The sequence below is a fragment of the Pelodiscus sinensis genome, chromosome 6, assembly GCF_052426305.1.
Source record: "Pelodiscus sinensis isolate ZL-2025 chromosome 6, ASM5242630v1, whole genome shotgun sequence".
Taxonomy (NCBI): Eukaryota; Metazoa; Chordata; order Testudines; family Trionychidae; genus Pelodiscus; species Pelodiscus sinensis.
In genome coordinates this window covers 70,246,090-70,273,393 of record NC_143057.1, presented here as the reverse complement: position 1 = coordinate 70,273,393, position 27,304 = coordinate 70,246,090, and the positions used below count along the sequence as shown (strand labels likewise).

The 27,304-nt window shown below is 41.8% G+C and overlaps 1 protein-coding gene across 4 annotated transcripts in view; it reads right to left on the bottom strand.

Annotated features, from left to right (window-relative positions):
• The window catches only part of CHD1 (chromodomain helicase DNA binding protein 1), a 99,525-nt gene that overhangs the window by 31,499 nt on the left and 40,722 nt on the right, over window positions 1-27,304 (bottom strand). For all 4 annotated transcript variants that reach the window (XM_075932080.2, XM_075932081.2, XM_075932082.2 and 1 more), the window contains exons 8-16: window positions 22,298-22,523; window positions 20,925-21,025; window positions 19,681-19,859; window positions 19,205-19,332; window positions 14,941-15,157; window positions 12,414-12,503; window positions 10,509-10,699; window positions 6,698-6,886; window positions 6,109-6,271 (exon numbers count right to left, since the gene is read on the bottom strand). In XM_075932080.2, the coding sequence (XP_075788195.1) occupies window positions 6,109-6,271; window positions 6,698-6,886; window positions 10,509-10,699; window positions 12,414-12,503; window positions 14,941-15,157; window positions 19,205-19,332; window positions 19,681-19,859; window positions 20,925-21,025; window positions 22,298-22,523 (1,484 nt within the window). The remainder of the gene's footprint in view (window positions 1-6,108; window positions 6,272-6,697; window positions 6,887-10,508; window positions 10,700-12,413; window positions 12,504-14,940; window positions 15,158-19,204; window positions 19,333-19,680; window positions 19,860-20,924; window positions 21,026-22,297; window positions 22,524-27,304) is intronic.

Sequence of the window (27,304 nt, the reverse complement as noted above, 5' to 3'; positions counted from 1 at the left end):
TCTGGGAGGTATGTCAACACAATTTGAAGAAATTTGAAGAAAACTGAATTTTTGTTTTAAATTTTGCAGTGCTTTATTATTTGTGTACTTTTTACACCCAAAAATTTCATCGTCCGCCCAGCTATGATTAAATTGTATAGACAAATGTGTTGCAATGGACGAAAAATTTGTGTGTGTCTGAGAACTGTAGGTACTGGGGGTACTTTTTTTAAAGGGGTACTTTATAAAAAAAGGTTGAGACACACTGCCCTAGATGATGTTCAAAAGGCAGAGAAGTTATCTGGCTTGTTTGTCTGTTTGTTTTAACCAGGAACAACAATCAGATATTATGGTATTTGAGTGTCTTAAAAGTAAAAAGTAAAACAACTTAATGCTTTAAAAGTGAGATAGTATCATGGTGAAACTTGGAACAATATACGAGTGCCTTAAAAGTTCCCCTCTCATCACAACCAATCCTATCCTTCTTCATAAAAAAAAATTACATGACAACTAATTTTTTCAGGTATCTAAAAGGGTGTCATAAGGAGGAGGGAGAAAACTTGTTGGCCTCTGAGGATAGAACAAGAAGCAATGGGTTTAAACTGCAGCAAGGGTGGTTTAGGTTGGACATCAGGAAAAAGTTCCTAACTGTCAGGGTAGTCAAATACTGGAATAAATTGCCCAGGGAGGTTGTGGAATCCCCATCTCTGGAGATATTAAGAGTAGGATGTCTTGAGGTCCCTTCCAGTCCTAGTATTCTGTGATTCTATAACTAGTTGGATCTGTTTAATTTTTAGTTTAATTGCCCGGGGGCATGCTGAATATAGCTGAGTTCCTGGAAAAAGTATGCTGTCCCACAAGTGCAGTACACATTGAACTGACCACTAGGGATGCGAACGGGTAAAAAGTTACCTGAAGAATGGTCTGCTGCGGGCGAAGGGCTGCTCCAGCTCTCATGGCTCGAGCTGGGAGCCAGCCCCAGCCTTGGGGTTGGGAGTCAGAGCCAGCTCCAATCCCAGTGCAGAGCTGGGAGTGTGAGTCCTGGGGGGCTGGAGCCATGAGATCCTGCTAGTCAGTTTACTGGTTAAATGTTAGATTAACCTAAACGTAACTGGTTAACTTAGCATTTTCCAAACTATGGGCCGTGGCCCGGTACCAGGCCACGGCAAAAATATACCGAGCCTCAGCATGGATGCCAGTGTTCTGGGCTCCAAGTATGGCCGTGCGGCACCGCGTCCCCAATCCCTGGCCTGGGCTGGAGCTGGATGGAGGATGCAGCTGGGAGCTCCGATCTCCCAGCGTGCCCGTACGGCGCTGCATCCCCAAACCCTGGCCCGGGCTGGACGGAGGATGCGGCTTGGAGTTCTGGGCTCCTGGACTGCCCATGTGGTGCCGCGTCCCCAAGCCCTGGGCCGGGCTGGATGGAGGATGCAGCCGGGGTTGCTGGATGGCGGTGGTCTCCATGGGTGAGTGGCGGACTATTACTTATGGGAATTCAGTGGCTCCTCCAGGGGACTGGCTCTCTGTAGGGGCAGCACAGTGCTTTGGCAGAGCTGGGGAGCGTAGGCCACCTGGCAAGGGCAGCGGGAAAGGGCTTCGTTTCCCCGGAAGCACGTGTGTTTTCATGCAGCCAAGCCTGCGTCATTGGTTTTTCTGTCATGTGATACAGCAGCCTCAGCTTGTTTCTATGCAGTGGGACAACATGCACATCATCCTAGGTTAACTGCTTAAGCTTTCTTCATTTATTTTCAATAATATACCCTCTCATTTTCATCTTTAATATGGATAAATGGCTGAAAAATGCGACTGGAAATACAACTAAAAAATGTTTGAATAATGTGCAGCCTAGTACAAGTGAGAACAAGAAGATAAAAACTCCTTGGACCCGCAATTATTCTGATGAATATTTGAAATTTAGTTTTATAAAGTGTTGGTAGTGATAATCACTTGCCACTATGCCTAATGTGTCTCACAGAACTATCCAACGAGTACATGAAACCATCAAAACTGAAATGCCATTAGGAATGCAAACATCCAGATTACGCAAGTAAGCCCATAGATTTTTGCATAAATAGGAGAAATGAATTAGCTTTTGCTAAAAAAAGCATGAAAAGTGCACTTTCTATGGGCTCTTCAAATGAAAACTTTGTGTTGGCTTCATATGAAATTTCAAAACTAATAGCCGAGACAGGTTACCCGCATACTACTGGCGAAAGGTTAATACTTCCCGCATTGCATATTATTATATCCTGTATTTATGGAGGAAAAAAGGAAATCAGTTGGGTGCTCTGTCTTTATCCAATATTACAGTGAAACGTAGAATTGAAGAAATGGCAAAAAATATTGAAGGAATGCTCATTCATCGAATACAGAATAGTCAGTTTTTTCCATTACAAGTGGATGAAAGCACTGATATAGCTGACGCTGCCAATTTGATGTGTTTTGTTAGATATGATTATGAAAGCTCCATTCAAGATCTCTTATTTCATAAACTACTTCCAACAAGAACAACGGCTGCCGAAATTTTTAAGCTAATCAATGATTTTATTATTCAAAGCGATATTGACTGGAAAAAGTGTGTTGGACTGAGCAGTGATGGGGCTCAAGCAATGGCAAGGTCTCGCACTGGGCTTGTCCCGCGGATTCGAGCTGTAGCACCTGACTGTGTATAGGTGCACTGTAGTATTCACAAAGAGGCACTAGCGTGAAAACTATGCCATCACTTTTGAGTTCTACTCTTCAAGAATGTGTGAAATTTATAAATTATATCAAATCTCATCCTTTGAATTCCAGAATCTGTACTGCTTTGTGCAACGAATTAGGAAGTGAACATGAGCATCTCTTATTACACTGTGAGGTTTGATGGATGTTGAAAGGAAACATTTTGAAACAACTCTTTGAAATGAAGGATGTTTTATTGTTCTTGGAGCGACACCCTCCATCGGCAAAAGATGTTATATTTACATTTAAAGACAGGTTTCATGAATTTGATTGGTTAACAACGGTGGTTTCCTTATGTGATATATTTTGTCTTTTAAATGATTTATGTTTGAATTTACAAGGCACTAAAATTAATATTTACAAAGTTCATGAAACAGTTGAGGCAACAATTAAAAAACTTTGTTTATGGGCACAGTGAGTTAACAAGAGAAACTTTAAGTCTTTTTGTACTTTAACTAAATTACAAGAAAAATATGCTGAAATTAATATCTCAGATGTGATTTCTGCAGCAATCCAAGAACACCTCTTGGGGCTAACATCAGGTTTAAATGAATATTTTCCTCCAATTGACACCAGTAAAATAAGGATTAAGAACCCGTTTACTGTTGAAACCGAAAATGAAGAAATACTACAATGACTGCATCAGAAGTAGATTCATTAATTGAACTTTCCTATGATTCTGCCTTAAAAGAGAACTTTGATAAACTCTCCTTGATTGATTTTTGGTTGAGCTGTAGAAATGAATATTCACATTTATCTGAGAAAGCAGTCAAATTCTTAATGCCTTTCGTCACGACATATAAGTGTGAAACTAGTTTCTCATCTTTGGTTTTCTTCAAAAATAAATATAGAAATAGATTGAATGTCAAACCAGATTTGAGGATAAAACTTTCTTCTTTTGTGCCTGACAAAGTTGCTATGTGATGCAAAACAACATCACTCTTCCCATTAGTTCTCTTTTTAGTTATTTAAAAGCTATAAAGAGCACTCAGATGACTTATATTCAACTCATTCAATTATAAGTAAACAAACTTCACAACTGTTAAAATTCTACTGGTTAAACTGTTATTAAGATTTATGTTATGTACTGTTGTTCTTGTGAATAAATAAAAAAACAGTAAAAATGTATTCATTTTTCATTTTTTTTAATATGCATTTATATTTTTGGGCTGCAAAAAACAGTACTAAAAAAATGGGTTCCAACTAACGTAAAAAATTTGGGAAACCCTGGTCTAGCCAGCTTTTTATCCATCTTACAGTCCACTTATCCAATCCATATTCCCTTAACTTTCTGGCAACAATATTGTGGGTGACCGTATCAAAAGTTTTGCTAAAGCTGGCAAGGAAGGCTTTGGGAGGACCAGCAACTTATTTGCATATTCATCATTTGCTTAATGAATATGCAAATATGCAAATGAATGTTACCAGTCCTCCAAAAGCTCCTAAATGGATTTACTGGTCCCCATGTCAAAAAGTTTGGGAACCCCTGGGTTAACTGATTAACTGGGATTTTGCATCCCTACAGATCACCATTATCTTCTGTACATAGTAAACATGTATCCACTAAAATTAATATTTATACAGTATAATAGATTGATAGAACTTTAACATAGGTATGATTAGCTAAAATCTTAATCCTGTAAACATTTACATACATGCTTAATTATAAGCATGCAAGTAGCTTCACTGAAATCAATGGGACTATTCTGCTGCATACACTTAGCATAAGTGTCTGTAGTAACAGGGTACAGGTTGAACCTCCCTGGTCCTGCACTCTAACCTGTCCTAATGAGGGGATCTGATGGATCAGAGGAGGTCCCCTGTCACCGGCCTCCCAGGACACTGCCACTCCCTCCGACTGCCTCTGCTCCAGCCCTGCTGCTACAGGGCTTGGTCTTGGCTCTAGTCTGCTTCTGCCAGCCAGGGCTTTCTGAGGACAGTGATCCTCAGGCACCACAGCCCCGCTTCTGTCCCTTCCCAGAGACAGGCTCCATGGCTGGCTGGGGCTCCCTGGGACAGGCCTCACCAGTCTCTCTGCTGCCCCATATGGAAGGGCTCCCTGGGGACAGGGCTCACCGTTCCAATGGTAGGGCTCCCCACTGATGGACTCCTGACTGGCTCACATTCCCGGGTGCTAGGGCTCTCTGGTCCAGCAATATTTGGACAGATCCTGCTGGACCATGGATGTTGCCAGACCAGAGAGTCTTGGATTTAGGAAGTTCAACCCATATAAGAAATATTCTAGGAGAAAATGAAGATGCAATTTGTGCATCATTTACAGTTTTTCACTAACTCATTATCTTTTTAAAGATAAGGAGTAGGGAGGGTATTATTTAGAATATGCATCTGTTAGAATGATTAAGCTGAATTTTTTACAAATATGGCCTATGATTTATGTACAAATTTATACTCAATAAGCCAAATTTTAAGATAATTATGTTTCAGCCTTCTTAGCTCCTCCAGCACTAGAGCTGCAAGTGAGGGGATGGGGAAAGCAGTCCAGACAGTTCCTCTGGCCCCAGGACTGCAGCAGAAAACTCAGGTGAAGAGTGTTCCTGAGGCCTTGAGGTCAGAAGAGCTGTCAGCCCCATGAGACACAGAAGCCAGAGGAGTACTCAGCTCTGTGACTTACCTTGAGGTGTCAATCATTGGCAACCTCCCGGCAGCAGTACTCTTTCCCTATAATGAACCCCTGGGTAGAACAACCAAATTGCTATAATGAAACCTTAAGGATTCTAGCTAAGGAGTAGTGTATTAATTGTTTAGCAGGCTATATTTGTCATCAGTTATTCTGTCGTCTACTTCACTATAACTCATGTAAGTTTATACTTAAACTGCATTAGAAAGCAGTCATTACAGTAGTATCTTGGCCTTTTCATTTGTTCTATTTCAGATTGATTTTAAAATTAGGAATGTTAAAATGTGTTTAATGAAGTAAATGTGTAACCGCTGAAAATGTCAGTGGTTACATGGTTACATGTAAGGAGGCGGAAAAGGGCTCAGTAAGAGCAACTGTGGATTGGAAGCCTGCATGTAACCATGTACAGTTACATTTTCACATCCCTATTAAAAATCAGTCAAGTTTTCCTTTTATTCAAAATACAGTCTCAAATTTTCAACCCAATCAAGTCTACTTACCTTTTAATTAAATCAATCTGCTATACTTTTATTCAAAAATAAGGATAGATCACTATATTAATCATGACACAAAATGGAAACTAGGAAACAAAAATCAATTCAATCACATATCAGTAATACAAAATATACATCACAAGTTCAAGTCTTCACTTTACATAGTATGCTTCAATAGGACAATTGATAGCTAAATACTGTATAAACTATTTTTGTGCATATTTAAAAAAATAAAATAAACTGAAGTGAACAGTTTTATTAAAAAAGTATCTTTACCTGTAAGGCCTCTTGTTTATTATAGAATTCATTATCATCTGGTGGTTTAATGAGGTAGCAATGGTTACAACACTTCTTAAGTTCCATCATGATGTTCAAAAAGCCTGAGGTACTGCCCTTTGAACCTTTACTGAGGGCTTTGTAATTCCTGGTTAAAATCCACCTATGATATAGAATATGCAGTGTAATTTTTAACCACATTGGGGTATCGGGGGGGCAGAGGGGGGCAAAGAGGAGACAAAAGGTGGCAGGCAGCTATAAAATCGCATAGTAACTGCATGAAACAAAATGAAACTCCAAACATAAAACTTGCAAGTATCTCATAAAACAAACCGACTGAAAGGAAATGAATATGAGTTCCAATAAAATAAATCTTAAAAGCAGAGCCCATAAAAGTGAAATCCATTCAAGACAAAAGTCTCAGGGGTTAAACAAGGCCAGGATTTTACAAGTCTTTATTACATGCTAAAAAATATCTGTTTAGAAGTTAGTATCATGAAAAGACTCCATAAAATAGGACAATCACACTTATACAGGAAGCAGGTGGTGGGTTTTTTGGTGTGTGTCTATTTCATACTTTCCTACTTACTTGTAATATTGCTTCTGCAATGCACTCATCTCCATTCTCAAAATCTGTTCAACCTTGGCAGGTAAAGATTTTTCTACATCTTTCTTAACCCTTCGTAACAGAAATGGCTCAAGTTCTTTGTGAAGACTTGCATAGCCAAATTCTCTCCCTTTACCATGCTCCTCTTCAAAATCTTCCCAGGAAGAAAACCTTAAGGTAACAAACAATTTCAGTGGAATCAGATTTTTCTGTTTCTCTGTAGCATTTGAAAAACGAAGGACTAAAACACTCTTGAGAGGGAAATGGACTAAAAAATGACTAGTTAGTTTTGCCAAACAGAGCAGATTGGAACAAAATTCAGAATATCCTCCATGGAGAGTGGCATGCTTCCTGCATTTGGCCCAACTGCTGGAAGCTTTCCTAGTGCCCAGACCAGGGCTTTGCACAGACAGCCAGCCCTACATTACCTCTTCCACCGATATCCTGCCTATTCCCCACTCTTATGCTGCCCCTCCCTTTGGCCCCCACCCACTGCTTGCCAACTCCCTCCTCCTCTCTACCTCCCTCTTCCACAAGGCCCCTACTGCCTGCCACCTATGTCTCACCTCTCCTCACGAGGCCCCTCCTCTTCTCCACACTCCCCCTTAGATCCTGCTGCACACAGTCTCTACCTCTTCCCCTCCTTCAACTTTGTTTTTTAGGGGAGAAGGGGGGGGGAGGAGAAGAGGGAAGCATTTGCTTGCCTCAGGTGTCCCTAACTGATGCTTGCTGCTTGCAAGGAGGAGGGGAATGCCGAGAGGTGGGGCCATATGGGGAGGGATTCAAAGAAGAGGAGGGATGCAGTCAGGGGTTGGTTGTGGAGGCCTGGGAGAAAGGGCAGAGCAGAGAGTGAAAAAGGACAAGTGCAGTCAGGACCACCATTCCCCAGGTGCTGTGAAAGGCAGTGGTAGGTGGCTGCACAGCAAGAGAAGCTTAGCCTCCTTTGGCCTATTATACCCAAAACCTATGATATCCTCCCGTAGGGGATGCCAACATTTCAACATTTGTTTTAATCCTGAATTCGGATGAAAAAATTAAATTTCAAAGTTTTTTGTGGAAAGGAAATTTTGATCAGGAAATACAAACATTTCTTTTTGACATATTTGATCAAGAAATTAAATATTTTGCTATTCTGGAAAACAGAATGTTTATTTTGGTTTATTGAACTGACAGAAAATGCTTCATTTTGAATTAGTTCAATAACAAACTGCATTTGCTCATAGTAGTACATTTCTTCATGGGAACTATAGTACGAGAACTTGGGGGTTCTTGTATTCCCCTAGAGTTCAGGTCTACTTGCCCAAATTACATTTTCTATGTTTCATCAAGTCACATTTCTCTCATAATGCACCATATAGCTCAGAGACAAACCCATAATGGGAGATGTAATTGCTCTGAGGAATCCAGTCAATATTAAGAATGGGTGCCAGAAGAAGTCTCTTTAAAAAACAATGCATTGTAAGGGAAGTAGTCTTGACACAGTTAATTCAGATTCATTTTGACTACAAAGGTTTTGTTTCGAATCACTTCAACAAAAGATTGATTAATTCATTTTAGGTTAAGCTGATCCAAAATTTAATATTTAATTTAGATTTTCCTCAACAGAAAAATCAAAAGTTTTCAGAAAAACCAAATTTCTCAGAAAAAAAAGTCTGAATTTTTAGGAGCTACATTTTCAAGGAGAAAACCAATTCCAATGGAAAACTCCCAACCAGCTCTGAAATGCAAATATATTAACAACATAGTGAAAATCAAATTACTGTTCAGACTGCTTGCATTTTTATGTAAATATAGTTGGAGAGGGGATTAGGCTATGATTTTCAATAACATTTAGTTTAGTACAATGGACCATACAGCATCACTGGTTCTGATGTCAATATAGACTTCTGCATAGGAATCAATGACACTATATTTCCCTTTGTATTTTATAGTCATAAATAAGCTTTACTGGAGGACATGAGACACAAGAGGCCTTTGCTATACAAATATAATTGACATTAACTGGTAACATTAGCAGCTGTCTCAAAGAAAATGATTGAAAAGTTGTTGAGAATTAAGGGTATGTCAACACAGCAAAGTTTTTTCATAACAACAGCCGTTATTTTGAAATAATTTTACTAGCGTCTACACAGCCAAACCGCTATTTCAAAATTAATTTGAAACAGCGGCGTGCTTATTTCGAATTTGGTAAACCTCATTCCATGAGGAATAACGCCAAATTCGAAATAGCTATTTCAAAATAAGTGCTGTATCGACACTTATATTGAAATAGGGGGCGCCTCCAGCCTTCCCAGGGTGCCCTGGTGGCCACTCCAGCCTCAACCAAGAACACTCCTTTCCCTCCCCGCTCCCCGGAGCCCTTAAAAAGGGGTTGACTCTGGCCACAGTGCCTGTGCCAGCTCCAAGACGGCCAGCCCAGAGCCAGCAGTCACTGCCCCTGACCCAGTGGACCCAAAACATGAGCCAACAAGCCACTGGCAGCCAGCCCTCCACCACTCCCAAGGAACAGTCTGCCAGCTCCTAGGAGCCTGCCAAGGCCCAGCGCGGCCGGGCACCTTCCTGGTCCAGGGTGGAGATCATGGACCTTATTCAGATTGGGGGGGGGGGGGAAAATGCCCCCAACATCCATGATCTCTGCACTAGACGGAGGAATGCGGCCATCTATGGCAGGATAGCTGCCAGCCTGGCCACCAAAGGCCACATACAAACCCAGGAGCAGGTCTGCATGAAAATCAAGTTGGTCCGGAAAGACTCCCAACCCTGAGCTTCCCCTCCCCGTTTTTCCTCTTGATCCCCCCTTCCAGCTCTCTCCTCCCAGGTTAGCCCCTCCTCTCTCCCATCTTCTCTTCTCCCCTCTTCCACCTCCTTTCCCCAATATCACCAATTTCATTCCCCTCCCCCCAGTTTTGTTAAATAAAACATGTATTTTCATAAACACAAACACATTTATTTTATTTGACATCAGGAAGGGGGGTTAGGGAGGGGTAAGTGGAAGACGTGAAGGAAGAATGAGGCACAAGCCCCCAGTGGGGTACACCAGGGAGGCTCTTAGTGCTCCTCAGGGTGGAAGCTCTCCCGCAAGGCCTCCTGGATACTAACAGCCCCCCGCAGCCAGGTTCGCAGCAATGCATCCACGAGAAGCACCAGAGTGCCCACGGTCAGCTCTGGCTTCATGTTGCAGAGTGCTGTGGTGTCCCAAGTGAGGACAACCAGAGCACGCAGAGACAAAATGCTTTGCTGTCCCTCATCGAGGTAGGCAAGCAAGTGGGGAAAGCTGAGAACCAGCTGTCCGGGGTGGGGGGGGGGGTGTCCCTTTAAGCACAGGCCTCAGATAGCCTTAGGCAGCAGCCACACAAAGTAACTTCTGACTGGATGCCCTGCCGGACATGGTTCCGGCTGGCCTTAAATGCGATTCAGCATCCACTCAGTGTGGACGTGCTATTTTAAAATAGCAAAAAGCTATTTTGAAATGCATTTTGTGTGTAGATGCATTATTTCGAAATAACGCTGTAGTGTAGACACACCCTAACTGTGTAGAGATAATCCTCCAGAATAAGATGAGGCATACTGTCAGAATTGTAACCCGCATTAAGAAATATGGTTTTCAGTATCAATCCATTTAATTTTAATAGTTTTCTAAAAACAGAAAAGTTTTAAACTATCATCAAAGTTATCTATAAGAAGCAGCATGAAAAATAATCTGTTTAAACAGGCTATTTTAAAGTATTTTTTCTTTGTGAAATTTTCTGTTTAAGAATTTTATATTAACAAGAGTATGCAAAATCTTACTTACTTTTCTGGCATGATGAAGTGCAACAAAGACCAGAGCTCTTTGAGGGAATTCTGAAGAGGAGTTCCAGTGATAAGAAGACGATGGTTCGACTTAAAGTCTATTAACGTCTTATACAGAAGGGAATCATCATTTTTTAAACGATGAGCTTCATCCACTCCTATAAATGCCCAATTTAGACCGCCAAGAAAAGACTTAAAAAAGAAAAGAAAATTATGTAAAGGAAGCTTAGAATAATGGAGACAATACAAATTGTCTACAATCAATATTCAAAACTTAAACTGACCGCTAGTTCTGCCAGTCCCTTTTCACATGTCTAAGACAAAACTGAGTAACCAATGACTGGATATAATGTTCAATAACAAACCTTTAAATAAATGGTATATGGACACCAGTGTATTTTAATGTTGAAGTATGTCTTTGAAGTTAGCTGAGATCAACAGCAGGAAAAGAGTTCTTAATTATATAATTAGCTGAAATGTGAACTATTCCAACAAAACTCAAGCCTCAAGAGGTCATTACACTACATTAGCTTTCCTCTGGTTCTGCAATAATTCAGAGGAATGCTATCACACATGAGGTAGTACAAGTTGAACCTCTCTAGTCCAGCACCCTCAGGACCTGATTTGTGTGAAACCAGAGAATTTGCCAAATCACAGGAGGTCAATATTGCCTAGCAGCATTACCAAGACTTTCACAGCATACTGTGCTCTTAAATGACATTTAGGGGCAAATTAAAGCTAGGTAACAACACAGAAATCTAACAGCCAGCACTGGTAACTGTAAAGAAACTTTATGGGACCACAGGAAAGTTGGCCATGCCCATGGTAAGTAGACATCCGGCTAACTAAAACTATGCCGGACCATGGATGTCGCCGGACCACGAGAGGTTCAACCTGTACAAGTTTCATTACAAAAAGAAGTCACCATGGTCCTCTTCTTCCCAGAATATATAAAACAGATAACAATGGGGGAAGGGAGGGAGAGAACATCACTTGCTGCAAGGACTAGGAAGAATAAGAGAAAACACTGTGAGTTAACCACAAAATAATTGTGGTATGATCTTCTGACATGCCATTCTGATGTTTGTATTGATAATTAAGGACTAAGAATTTTTTTTTTGTTTAAAGCTCAATTCTGAAGTTCTAAGCACACTGAATTCCACTCAGATATTTGGAGTGCCTAGAAACTGACATATGAAAACATTGCACTAATGTACATCATCATTATACACTGACCAAAGACTGCCATTGAATTATAGGATATTGTGCCATATCCATTACTCTCCGATGCCACTCCTCAAGGTTCATACCAAAATTGAAAGAGCAACAACAGATAGCAGTAGCACTAATAGCCTAGAGAAACAAATCTTAACATCTCACAGAAATTTAAAGAAAAAAAGCCAACTTGCCAAAGAAAATCTATCCTACTTATAAAATAAAGTGTGCACATTACCAGGAACCAAAATAAATGAAATGGCATGGACAACTCTGTATGTTGTGGTACAAGATAAATCAGGGGTGGGGAACGTCAGACCTGGGGGCTGGATGCGGCCCCTCAACTTGCCTGGATTCAGCTTCTGAGCCTCAGGACTCCCTCCACCGAATTGGGAAACCCGAGCTGGTGCTTCAGCCACCCCTGCTGCCATACCATGGGCACTGAAGCACACAAAATCTACTAGCCTGAGCTCCCCTAGGCTTTTGTGTGTGAAGGAAGTGTAGGGAGTGTCTTTTTCCTTCTCTGTCAGGGGCCAAATCAGTGAGGGTTTGTTTTATTTTTTTGCTTCTCACTTGTGTGTGATCCCCGACTGATTTGTCTGTGTCATCGACCCCCAACCCAAAAGAGGTTCCCTACCCGGAGACAAATGGTGATCTCTGTTAATGAAAAACAATAAAAATGATGACTTACCTTATCCTTTAGCAAAATTTCATAAGTTGTCAAAAGGATATTAAATTTTAACCTCTTAGTCTGTGGATGCATCCATTCATGAGTTCGTATCTACAAAGAAAGATTGTAAATTTGTCAGAAATTAAAGAGAGAAATTTGGGATGATCATTTTAAACTTGATTAGCTTCAAATGCTATAAAAGTATGAATGTTAAATAATATACAATACTCTGATTACAGTAATTACTCGTTTAACACGTGCCCGCTTAATATGTTTTTGCAATAGCATGGTTTTGGGGGGGGGGGGGGGGGGCAGAATGTTTTTCAAATAACAGAACTACCCCCGAAATAACATGAAAATAATCAAGTGGCAGATTACCTTGCGCCGCGGTATAAGTTGGTGAAAACAGTGGTAATACGCATGAGTGGATGAATACCTGAAGTTACAGCACTCCTCCACTCACTTGTGTTTATCTTTGTGTTGTAACAAACCGCAGTGACTTGTGTTGCTAGATAACTAATGTTGACATTGATAACCCAGCACCAACAAAAAATTGACTTTGCCACCACTACCTGAAACACAACCCCCACCTTTTCCATTATTTTTAATGGGAAAATTGACTCCGCATAGCACATTTTCACTTAGCTTGAACATTTTCAGAAACGCATCTATCATGTTAAATGAGGAATTACTGTATTTAAAAAAGCACAAAATAGAAACAAACACTATTAGGAAATAATTATACTTAGAAGCACTAAATATATATATGACAAACATTTAAAAGTATCTTGTTAGGTATACGGGCAATGTCATAAAATCATTAAAGAAAAACAGGACAGTAATTTGCTCCTAAAAAGTAGCATTTGAAGGAGGAAGCTGAAGAAAAAGTTGGTCAACTATCTTCCATTTTCAAGTACATGACAGCTTTGATCTATAAAAACATTTTAGATACATTTACAATTTATTCCAAAATAAGAACCTAGATACTATTTAATGTCATTTTTGGCCATCATTTATATTCCTCATACAAACAATCAGTAACTAACTTATAAAATCTTTTCTCTGTAATGATGTAAATCTATTCTAGTAATAGAAAAAATATTTAAAAGTTATTGTATGTTCATTATGGATCATCAATTTGTGTTCTAATTCAATTTTGTAGCTATATGATACTTGGCTATTTCATTGTTACTTTAGTAAAATAAAAGCTGGCTAAAGCCTCCTAAAGCTCAAGGAGAAAAGTAATAGGTGATACTTGGACAGTGCTTTCTTATAGAATATTCCAAGAATTTTTGGGGAGATGAAGACGTGAACATGAAAAATTAAAGGTTTTGAGTGTGAACCGGAGGGAAAAAACAGTACCGTAATTTAGCGAATATACCCGCACCCAAATATACCCCGCAGTTTTTTCTATTTGAGTAAAAAAAAAAATCTACACACGAATATAACCCGCGGGATATACAAGACTTTTCTGTGCTGGGGGTATATTTATGGTGCGGGGGGGAGGAGAGGAGAGGGGATTAGCCACTCACCACCCCAGGTTCCAGTGCAGCTGCCAGCCTCTAAGCCTTCGGGAAGGGGAGCGCTCATCCCACAGGTTCCTCGCAGCCACAGGAAAGGGTGGGGGAGCGCTCATCCCCCTGCCCCTTCCTGTGGCTGCGCAGGAACCGGGCAGTGAGCGCTCCCCCGCCTGGAGGCTGGCGGCCAGGAACCGAGAGATGAGTGCTCTCCTGCCCCTTCCTGTGGCTGAGCAGGAACCGGGGAGTGAGTGCTCCCCCTCCCGGAGGCTGGTGGCTGCACAACCACAGGAAGAAGCGACGGAGAGCTCACCACCTGGGGAGTAAAAAAATTCTGTATATCCCATACCCGAGTATACCCCGGCGGGGGGGGGGGGGGGGCTTGTAAAAACAAATATAACCCGTGGGTTATATTCGCTATATTATAGTATTCTTCCCAAATCTGGCCACAAATGAAGCCCCAACAATCCTGCAACACCACTCACATCATGTCTGCCCACGAAAGCTCATCACCTAATAAACCATCTTGTTAGTCTTTAAAGTGCTGCATAGTCCTGTGTTCTGTTTCAGCTAGACCAGACTAACACGGCTACATCTCTATTACTGTCAGATCTTATCTAACTGCTATGACCAGCAATGAAATAATCAACTGTGACATATACTTAGTAATTCCTTGATGTGAACAGGGAAGTTTGCACATCTTTAAATTGTTTCATGGCATCTGCAAACCTGAACAGATGACACACTACCAGCTTAGATTCTGTTCATAATTTAAAAATGTATCTTCTCAATAACGAGGTGAGAGAACATTTCTTTGTAAAATGAACCTTAGATTTTTTTTAAAACAAGCATATATAAAAAAATATTTAATACCAATCAGTTTATGTCACACTTGCACATTAAATACTGTATTTCAGGCAAATACGTGCTTTCTAATCTGCAACTAAATACATAAAAGATGAATAGTACGCAAATATTTGAAAGAACTCTTTTTAGCACTGTGTTTTTCATTACTGTTCAAATGTACTCACCATGTTTCTACTATTGATATCTCCTAAATAAACCACAGCATTCATCTGAGAAGCCCATGTCTGAATTTCTCTTTGCCAAGATGTCAAAGTAGAAAGTGGCACTACCAGCAAGAAAGGTCCATATAACTGATGTTCATGAAACAGGTAGTTCAGAAAAGAAATAGTTTGTATTGTTTTACCCAGACCCATTTCATCTGCAAGAATACAACTGTTCCCTCTGTAAAATGAAAGAAGAATAAAAACGTTTATACAGTACAGGGGTGGCAAACCCATTAGAGACGAAGAGCCAAAACAGCAGTGGATAGAGTGCAAAGAGCCATGTACCGGGGGAGAAGGGAAGGGAAAGGGAGTTGTTGGAAACTTGTCCCAGGGCATACCATCACAAAAAAAGCACTGGGAAGGGGTGAGAGGTGCAAGGTCTGGGAGGGAATTTGGGTGCAGGAGGAAGTAGAGAAGAGGATGCTGGCTCAGGGAGGGGGCACCAGGCTGGAGAATGTTGGGGTCAGGGGGAGGATTGGGGTGCTGCGCAAGCTGCAGGCTTGTGGCTGTGAGAGTGCAGGAGTTTGGGCTGGGGTACATGAGGGGTTCAGGACAGGGAGGCTGGAGCACGATGGGCTCAGTACACAGATTTGCAGTGTGTGGATGGTGCAGGAGTTTTGTGGCTGAAGACTGGAGATGTGGAGGTGCAGGCGTTTGGGGATGTGAGAGGCTCAGGACAAAGGGTTCCAGCGTATGAGAGGCTCAGGTTTAGACTCTGGGGGAGTGCAAGAGTGTTATGATGCTGCGGCCAGATGGGGGCTTGGCCCCAATTGGCCAGGCTTCATTTTTAAATAAAATATTATGTCAAACACAAAATGCTTCAGCGTTATCTTTATTTATGAGAAGGGCGGGGAACCTTTTTTGAGTCAGGAGTCACTGATCCACACAAAAGTCAGCCAGGGCCACACAAGTGAGATGCAAAAAACCAACCCCTCCAAAACCCCCCAAGCCTCACTAATGTGGCCCCAACTGTGCTGGTGGGGGCAGGGGACAGAATGTGGGGGCAGGGGACAAGGTGCCGGGGCAGGGGGCCAATGTGTGCCAGTGAATGCTGGGGCAGGGTACTTGTGGGGGTCTGGGTGGGGGGGAGGAGACAGGGACCAATACCTGGGGATCCTGCAGCTGCGTACCAAGGCCCAGGAAGTGTGCGGCTGCTCCCCCAACCCCCAAACAGCGGCGCGGTACCTGAAATGCTGGTCCGTTGAATGCCTGATGCCTTCCTGCATGGAGGAGGGAGGGAGAGTCCTGGACTGCGCCAGTAACAAATGCTCAGGTAGCTAGTGCCTTGCCCCTCCACTCCCCACGGCAGCACGCACTTATTGAGCAGCTGGAGCCTTCACTCTCCCCTGCTGCCTTCCTTTCATTCTTCCCTGCTGCCTTCCTGCATGCAGGGGAAGGGGGGGGAGGAGGAAGTCCTGGACCGCACCAGCTCCAACTACTCAGACACGCGTGCTGCCGTGGGACTATCCAGGACTCTCCTGCCCTCCCTGCGCGGGGGAAGGCAACAGGGGAATGAAGTCCCCAGTGCACCGGCTCCAGCTGCTCAAGCAGTGCGTGCCTTGCTCCTCCACATCCCATGGTGTCACATGACACAGGAGGAGCCGGAGCCAGCGTGATCCCAGACCCTCACCCCCCTCCTCCACATGCAGGAAGGCAGCAGGGGAACAAAGTCCGCAGTGCACGATGGACCGGCATTTTAGGTACCGCGCTGGCTGTTGGGAGGGGTGGTAAAGAGCAGCCCATGCACTTCCAGGACCTGGCGTGAGCTGCAGAATTTCCTCCCACCCCACAGGAAGCCCGTGCTTCCTCCATTGTCCCTGGAGGTAGTATCAGCGAGGCGTTCATCTTGGGGGCAGTGCCGGTGAGCACAGGGGAACCAGGGGCCGTTGGGGGCGGGGGGCGCGCACAAGGGTGGCTTCGAGCCACTGGCTGCCCACCCAGATATAGTATCATACTGCTAATCACCAAGATAAAAAATTAGATTCTTTTAAGCATTTGTTAAACAGAAATTCAATGATATTTTGCATGATTTCTCAAATTAACTCACAGATTATTAGGACCATTGCTTACAACTGTATATTCAGAAATAAAACAAACAATGTTTTCATACAATCAATTCAGAAAAAAATGGTAAACTGTTTTGTAGTGTTTGTTCTCTGAGATGGGTTGCACATGTCCATTCCACTGTAGGTGTCTGTGTGCTCCAGTACACTTGTCAGAATTTTTCATTTAGTGGTACCCAACAGGGCAGCACTCATCAGGACAGTACAAGTGCCCTCTGCTGCCTCATGCACTCATCAGGGCAGTACAAGTGCCCTCTGCTGCCTCATGCACAGCATAAAGGACCATGCTACCCAAAACCGCCCTAACTCCCTCTTAGCGAATGATTCCAACAGAGATGGGAAAAAGATCAAATCATGGAATGGACATGTGCAACACACCTTGAAGAGTAACAGTTATGAATAAGTGAGCATTCATTTTTCCTTTGAGTGACTGCACATGTCTATTCCATGTAGGTGACTACCAAGCAGGCCCAAGGAGGTGATTTCAGAGTCTATTTGAACTGGGACTGGAAACCCACTCATTCAAATTTAGCATCATCTCTAGATTACAGAGACAGAGATAGCAAGAGGCAAACATGTTACATGATGATCAGGTTACCACTCTGCAAATGTCGAACATGGGCACACTAGCCAAAAAAGCCACAGAGATTTCTCGGAACCTTAGTTGAATGAACCATCACACTACTTGGTGGCTTCACATTAGCGAACTGTTTGGACATAAGAATGCCCTTCATTTAGTCCACAACAGTAGGGAAGAACCTTAAGGGAGCAGATCTGACCAGTTTAGTCCACTGCTGTTAAAATGCTAAAGCTCTTCTATTATTGAGACAGATAAGACTCCTAAATTGTCAGTGACAGCAGCACCGAGAGGTTCAACAACTCTCTCTCAGCTTCAAATATCTCCGGGGTTCTGGGAAAGCACTCTTCAGTACTGAGGAGTAAGCTGATCCCAATGATCATGGTTAGAGAGACAAACTCAACAGCCTCATACTGGGCTCTTCAGTCAATGAATTCCCCTGATTAGAGTCCTTAGCACCCTCTCAAGTCCTTACATAACCTCAACCTCTTTACTTACTTTGAAGATTCTGGTACTATGTCCAATTTATAGTGCCTTTTCCTTAGGAATAGTAATTGTATTCTAACTCTCAGTGCTGGTAACGCCAGAGGTGCACCACTGACTAATGCTGAGCTGTCTAGTACCTGGATTCAGGTAGATGGTTGATACGGAAATCACAGCACCAATTCCAGCAGTAGATTTCAATCTAGTTGCAGGTTGTTTTTGAAGTGGGGCTTAAAGCCTTTATAATCAGCACATTTGTCACTCAAATGAGCCTTTCCAAGTGATTAAGACAGCTGGGATCAGGGTCACTGTTAGATACTGCCCTATCACAACAGTGGCAAGCTTGAAATCCAGAGAGCACAACATATATCCGGTACCAGTATCCAGTCAGAGTGCCGAATACATACAAATTCTCTTAAAAAAATAATTTCTTATTCAAATAACTATACTAACAATCCAGGACTACAATAGATACTATTAACATATCTGACTTCAGATTTGAGGAAGGAAAAGGATCTCCAGTAACTATCATGGGCAGTGGGAAGTAACTGAAGGAGCAGGGTGGGGGATCAAGGACAGTTCATTTCTTTATGCCTGAACATGATGCACAAGATATCAGAGGGCACTGGTGCTGCCCCAGTGGGTACCACTAAGGAAAAGCCCTCTGTCCATGCACACCAGAGCACAGACACTTACACAGGAATAGACAGAGCATCATTTCAAAAGAATCTTAATTATTGTCACCTCTACAATTTGAAAATTCTTCATTAATCAAATGGTAAAGAGGGACAATGTAAATTTTGGTCTAGATATAGCTGCTAATGGCTCTTTTCCATGAATTTTAAAAATAACATTCAATGTGTGATATTTGAGGATAATTTAGCTTATTTTCTATTTCACCTACAAGCATTTTCTATTTCACCTACAAGCATTCCCCCATATTTGAGGGAAAAAGGAAACCAATGGAGAAGTCTTGCTTGTACAAATCAACTGGACTTTACATTTTACTACTCCAATGACAAAATAATCCATTCTGCCAGTTTTATGAATTTCTACTATTTACAAGTAATAAAATAACATCAGACTTTCAGATCGTACTTACTTGCACCAGGAGTGAGCAAGCCAGTTTAGTCCATTTAACTGGTAGTCTCTTAATTCTAAACCCTCATGACCACCAATATATGATGGTTGCTTCTTCAGTGCAACAAATCTCGGCCTCTGTTTTAAAACCTATCAAAGTGAAATTGAAATTAGCCCTACTACTGAAAGTTTTCAGATTCTAAACATAATTTTACTGATGTTGCAACAACAACAAAAAAATAAAATAAAAAAAGGAATAAATTTAAATTACTAGATTAACTTCTAAAAGTTAACATAATTCCATGTTTGAATGAAAATAACTACAATGGGGATATTTACCTACTATGAGCTAATAAGTTATACACCTCAACAGGTAACCCAAGCAATTTGAAAAACTTTATGTAACATCCATAATCCTGAGAACAATACAACCCAATACAAATATTTTTGTCGTCTCAATTCTCAGGCATCTATGAAATTATCTTAAATTTCACTTACCTTGCAATCCTTAAAAGGAGTAGTCTTGGATTGATTTCTGCTAAAATACTCATCAATGCATGGCTGAAATTTTTTGGCAATGAGAGCACCATCTTCCCAGCTGCACTCTGAGTAAGGGAGACCTTGCCACTTGCAATAATAATCTGGATAACCTGCAGCTGACTTCTGATTTGAATGAGCTGAAGAATACATTTGAGATACTTCATCATTAAAGTCAAAATTATTGTGTTATTTCATTTCTGTGACACAAACCAGTGACAGAGTGCTCAGAATTAAAGAACACACAATTAACCTGCATCTTAATTTACGTGCACATTATTTTACTTTCAATCTAAAATAACTATGAATTCCAATAAATGCATTATCCACAAATATAAAATTTGGAGAACTGGTTTGATTTAAACAAGATGAAATTCAGTAAGGTAATTTCAAAGTACCTCATTTAGGAATTAAAAATCAAATGGACAACTGCAAAATGGGGAATAAATGTCTAGAATGTTCTGTTATTGACAAGAACCTGGTAGGGGTGAGGGGCTTAGTGAATCACAAATTGAATACAGGTCAACAATACGATGAAATTGCAAAAAGGCTAATATTCTGGGATGTATTAACAGGAATGTCAGATAGACGACATGGGCAATAACTGTTTCAGACTACTCAGTGACGCCTCAGCTTGAATACTTTCTCCAATTCTGGCTTCCATACTTAATGAAAGATGGGGACACACTGGAAAGAGTAAAGAGAAAAGCAACAAAAATTATAAAAAGATTTAGAAAACCTAACTCTGGAGGAAAGGCCAAAACAACAAGGCATACTCAATCTTGAGAAAAAAGAATGTGGAGAGACTTGATTTAAAGCCTTATGAGGCTTTAAATACATTATAGGTGGTTATAAAAAGAACAGTAATTAGTTGTTCTCTGTGTCCACTGAAGGTAAAAGAAGAAGTAATGGGCTTAATCTACATTAAGGAGGGTTTAGGGTAGATATTATGAAAAACATATTAACTACAAGGATAATAAAGCTCTGGAATATGTTTCCAAGGGGAGCTGTGGAATCTCCATCATACAGGTTGGACACACACCTGGGACAGTCTAGGTTTACTTGGTTCTACCACAGCATAGCGGGTGGACTTGATGACTTCTTGAAGTCCCTATGAATCCTAAATTTTTAAGAGTCCATAAAAATAGAAACAATGACAGTATATTGACCATATTGTTATTTCCAGTCTCCAAATTGTCACTTACCAATTATTCTCTCCACTATTTGATATTGTTTATGCAGATCATCAGTAAGTTCTTGCTGGCAGTTATAATACTCCACATCTTCTGGAGAAGCATTTTTCAGCCTGGAACAGAAATTATGTACTCATCACACTGTTTAATTCTAAAATTAAGACAAGTTGACAAACCTAAAGCACCCAAGGAAACTGCAGGAAAAGCTTCTTTGAGAAAGGAACTAAGGGAATCTCAATGGAGAAAAAACACCTGCTACATAAATTCCTCATCTGAATTAGGTGCTCTCCTGCTGGGCAGCTGAGGAAATTTACTGAGAGACTGTACTAATGGCAGCTAAACCTGATAAAAATAATTAATGTAGGTATAATACAGAATGTTCATTCCCAACACTTCTTACTTCGTAGGACACTTTCTTCACTTCATGAGAACAACAAAGAAGATTAAGTTTACAGAAATCCATTTCAATCATTCCTAACAGTAAATGGACAAGAACCACCACTTTTCATACATGACATTGAATAACTCACTGGAAACAAGAGAGCATCAAAAGAAGGCAATGGAAGATAAGGATTTTCTCCAACATTTCATTCAGGACTTTGAACAACTAGCGATGTTAAAATACGTGTAACTGTGTAATCATGTAACTTCTGAAAAGTTCAGCAGTTACATGGTTACACGTGGGGCAGCAGCCAGCTTCCTGGGAGCCAGTGCACACTGGGAGGCATAGAGTTCCAGCTCCCACCTACCACCCCAGTCTCAGGGAACCAGCTGCTGGCCTGCTCTGCTGGCTCCCTCCACGAGCCAAACTGGGAGCTGCATGCAACTGCTAGAGTAACTGATAAGCAGAAGCTTTAAATGGTTATACAGTACTCTTATGTCCCTACTAACAACACTGACAGAGTGTACTTTTTGATCCCAGACAATGGGCAGAAAAATGAGACAGCAGAACTGGAAAGCCTAAAAAAGTGAATGGAATTTAGGTAAATTTCTCAGACAAAAGATTTAAGTGGAGAACGTACAGAACAGTTCTGCTTAAAGAACAATGATCAACAAAAGCAAATGGCAGGCCATCATTTATACTATGTGCATTATAAACATTTAAGAAAAATAATTTCCAAGAAGATTTAGCTGTTTATTAAAGACATAATCCCACAATATGCTGCACCTCACCCTTCACTCAATGGAATGAAGTTGAGGATGCTGTATACCTCTTAGAACCTTAAAATGTTCAAGTGATTTTAACAATAAAAAAAACCATGTGTTATTCTCTTTCTGAACATACGCTATGAAAACGTTCTCATATGGAGATCAATCCCATTACACTTGCTGGTAAAAAAACAAACAAACCTGAATTATAATAGATGGCAATAGATAACACTCACCATCGTTTTGTTTCCTGATCCTTTTTCTTGTAGTTGTCCAGTTTCTTCATTCCTTTAACATTCTGCTGCTTCAAGGTTTCTTCAGTCTCCCATGTGTTATGGATATGGGACCAGCCTTTCCACTTAATCAGATACTGTATTTCTCCAGGCTCCTTTGATTTATCAAATCCTGTGTTTGGATCACCATCTGCCTCAACTGCATAGATGGTGGTGGTAGCACCAGTGGCTGAGAGCAAATCACAATATAAATTGTAATAGAATATATGTACCGGTGAATCACCTAACAATGAATGTGATATTAATATAATTCAATTGGTAATTTTTTATAATATGGGCATTTATCAACACATGGCTAACTACTTTTGTTATTCTCTTCTGCTTAGTGTTACTTACATAAATTATTCTGTAAAAGTGTATGCCAGTCAATAAGAGTTTCAAAAATTTGATTTAATAAGACAATTTAGCCAATAAAACTGTGCATCTGAATTAAGTGAAGCTGAAAGAAGGATGATGAAAGAAGGGGCAGACATCTACCTTACAAATACCTAAATTAAACTGATAGAAGAGAATGAACAAACCTGTCAGGATATCTCACGTCAAAGAATACCATCCCACCACTCAAAGGGTTTTTCTGGGGGCGTTAGTTGTAAGAGGGAGCAATTTCCATAACCAATCTATTGTGAGCTATCACAATTCCAGCAAATCTACTCTCCTAGATATTCTGGGATTCAGGAAAAGCTGACGTTCTACCAATGCCCACTTATCTATCCTGACTTTTTGTTGTACAACTACAATGCAATCACATGTGTGTGATTGCAGCTCAGATAAAAAACACCCATGTTAACTCTAATCTAGCAAACAAGGCTAAAAAGTGCAGTGAAGATGTGATGTGAGCATCAGCTTGGCTGTACATGCCAGCACAGGACCTGGGTACATACTTGCAATGATCACACAACCATTTACACACAACTTACTCTGAGAAATATAAACCACGTTGTAGTTCTCTACCATAAGAATCTCTACCAGCATAGTGTCAGAGTAGTTAGAAATTGGTGGCATGATAGTCCTACTGCCATCAATAACATACCACTGCTCACTGATTAAGGATCCTATTTAGTCAACTTTCTGCTTTCTACTAAATAGGGGATATGTTTATAGGAAGCTATTCAGTTGTACATACAGAGCAGCACTGGGATTTATTTGCATGACATTGAACTAGCTTCCATTTCCTTCCTCAGCAGCTGTCCTCTAATTCTGTTCCCATTACTTGACCATGGAAGCTTCCCAATATTCTTCAAGGCTTATTTAAAAGGCACTATCCATTTTAAAACACTTTCTGTTTTAAGCTTTTAACCTAACATCATTATATGTAAAACCTAAAGTTGCTCATAACTAAAAGCACAGAAAATTCCACTTGTATACTCTATGCATTTATCATATTGTGTATTACTGTTTCTCTTATATAGTCCGTCTGGTGATTTCTCACACACCAATAGAGGGGGATAAAGTTTTTTAAAAGTCAAAAGTATTATTGTTAAAAAACACACATTGACAATGGGACTCAGGGACATGACTTCAATAAGCAAAGGATTTCACCTCTAATGCAAGTGCAGTTTTCACCAGTGCAGCAAAACCTGCACCCGGGTAAGATGGAGCAATGCAGCTAGATGGCATTCCTGAGACAAAGCCCTATTTTCTGGAAGTTTCATAGTTTGGGATATCAAGGCTATAGACTTCCACCAGCACAGCCATGTTGCAGAGGTGTGGTTTGTGACCAATATAGCTGTGCTGGCAAAAGCCCCTAGATCAGACGCAATTATACCAGCAAAACTGAATGTATTTTGCTTTAAAATTGTGGGGCTGAAGGACTAGAATAATCAATGCTTGCAAGAGCAGTGTGCTAGCAAAGCACTTCTAGCATAGATTTGGGCAAAACCAAGGCTGTACAGATCTCCACAGAATATACTCTGCAGAGGATAAAGTGCCCTAAAATGAACCTTTTCTAATTTAGTTTTATTATTTCCAAACACACTTGATAAGCAAAATACAGTAGTTCATTGATAATAGTTTCACTTTAACAGAAAGAGACATTAACGGTGAGGCTACCAAAATTTGCCTCACTGATACTAGGGCTGTAAAATCCTAATTAATCAGTTAACCTGTTAAGCATTAGGTTAACCTAACATTTAACCAGGTAACTGATTAAGTAGGGATCCAGTCTTGGAGCTGGGGCTGGGGCTGCCGCTGCCACCATGGACAGCAGACTCCCAGCTCTGCTCCCAAGGCCAGCAACAGAAGACTCTCAAGTCCCAGTCCTGGGCAGGGCAGCTGCTGCTGTCAGCAGCAGCAGGACACTCCCGGTCCCAAGGCCAGGCGGGTTTTTGCTGCCAGCAGCAGCAGGATGCTCCCAGCCTGGGACTGGAGCTTCTGATGGCTCCTGGCATCACCGGGGCAGCCCTCCGCCCGCAGCAGGCCATGGGTCAGAGGGCTGCTCCTACGCACTGGTTAATCGGTACCCAGTAAGCATCACCCAGGAATGGTGATACATATGTACGGGTATATTAATAATTTAAATAATTTATAAAAGAGTACACATTACAATTTGAGGGGACAGCAGCAGAGGTGAATTTCTGGTGTTGATCAAGGTTAATCACTACATACATACACTTGTGTATTCCCTTTCCAAACAGCCTGTCAAATCTAATTAAGATCTTATGAAGTTATGAAACTTAATTTTTCCAAATCCTTAATGCTCTACCATCAAGGAGAAATAATTCATAATGTGCTTTAAATAGAATGTACATTTAAAATTATTTTGGGGGAAGAGGAGAAAGTTAAATGCACACTATACAGGCAGTCCCCGGGTTACGTACAAGATAGGGACTGTAGTTGAATTTGTATGTAAGTCGGAACTAGGGGAAACTCTAGCCAAACATATCTCCAGAACTCAGTTTTATTCTCCCACACCTCACTTCGCTCAGTCCTTTATTCTCAAGCTGAGGTGTCTGCTGGGGGGGAGGGGGGCTTAGCTTCGCGTCTCCTTGGTCTGCTGGGGGGAAGCAGCTAGTGCGGGGTTGCCTCACCCTGTTTGTAAGTAGGGATCCGATGTAAGTCAGATCCATGTAACCCGGGGACTGCCTGTATACTTTTGAAATGTAAAAATGTTTTTGCTTAATTGTAAGTCACAACAAACACCCTAAAAATAATTTTAAGAAGAAGTTACTCACCCTGTGAAGTAACGATTGTTCTTCGAGATGTGCCCCGTGGGTGCTCCACTCCAGGTGTCGGGTCCCGTCCCGGCGCCGCGAATCGGAGAGCTATCAGAGCCGTGGTCCGCCGGACCGCGCATGCGTGGCTGCCCGAGGCGGCGTTCGCGCCTTTGATGTGTTGTGCGCGGTCCGGCTTGCTCAATTCCTCTCAGCCGCTCCCTGAAACGATAAAATGAAAATACCGGAGCGGGGAGGAAGGGCGGGTCGTGGAGCACCCACGGGGCACATCTCGAAGAACAATCGTTACTTCACAGGGTGAGTAACTTCTTCTTCTTCTTCGAGTGGCCCCGTGGGTGCTCCACTCCAGGTGACTTCAGAGCAGTACTCGAACACTTGAGCGCTCCGGGACTAAGGTTTATGGCTATGCGAAAGTACTGCTGTAGCCACGGAGGAATCGGCAGCAAATTGGTTTACTACAGCGTAATGCCTCATAAAGGTAGAATGCGATGACCATGTTGCTGCTCGACAAATGTCTCGGAAAGGAACACCTCTAAGAAAAGCTGTAGTCGTGGCTACTGCTCTCGTAGAATGGGCCTTAGGAGTACCCGCAAGAGGTTTGTTATGTATAGAGTAGCAGGTTGTAATACACGACACTATTAACCTCGCAATCCGTTGGGAAGTGATGGGTTGTCCCTTGGTTCGATCTGCTAACGACACTATTAGACGGTCCGATTTCCTAAAGTGTCGCGTTCTTTCGATATAAAAGGCTAATGCCCTCCTCACATCGAGCGTGTGCAATCGTGCATCTTCCCTTGAAGTATGAGGCTTGGGATAGAAACAGGGGAGAACAACTGGCTCGTTGATGTGAAAATCCGAACAAATTTTTGGAACAAAAGCTGGATGAGATCTCAACGTTACCGACTCTTTAGTAAACACCGTGTAAGGCGGTGATGACATGAATGCCGCTATTTCACTCACTCTGCGAGCTGATGTAATGGCAAGCAGAAAAAGCAACTTAGTAGTTAGAAGTTGCAACGGTATCGTAGCCAAGGGCTCAAAGGGGGGGCGTGTCAAGGAATCCAGAACAAAGTCTAAATTCCAGGAAGGTGGTGGTGGTCGCCGTGGTGGGTTGAGATTTGTAAGTCCTTTTAGGAACCTCCTTGTGATGGGATGAGCAAATACAGAAAACCCATCCTGACCTTGATGAAAAGCACTAATTGCTGCTAGATGCACTCGCAGCGAGGCTAGCGCAAGGCCCGTGTCGTGGAGGTGTAAAATGTAATCAAGTATCTGGGATATTCCTGCGACGTAAGCATCCCTACCATCAGTGCTACACCACGTTTCAAATCTGGCCCACTTGGCGAGGTAGGTCTTTCGAGTGGAATCTTTTCTGCTGTGTACTAATACTTCCTTGACTCTCTGCGAACATGATCGTTCGATTGGATTGAACCAGCGAGCATCCACGCCGTGAGGTGTAATGTTTCGGGTTTCGGATGGGAAAGGGAGCCGTTGCCCTGAGTCAAGAGATCCGGAAGCAGAGGAAGGGTATACGGTGTCCTGATGGACATCTGGTGGAGTACTGAATACCAAGGCTGCCGTGGCCACGCTGGGGCTATGAGAATTACTCGAGCCCTTTCTACAGTGATCTTTTCCAGGATCCTGGGAACTAGGACGATCGGGGGAAAGGCGTATAGCAGTGCCGTTCCCCAATTGTGGAGAAAAGCGTCTCCCAAGGAGCGATGTCCGATCCCTGCCCTGGAGCAATAATAGGGGCACTTGGCATTGGCAGCAGTAGCGA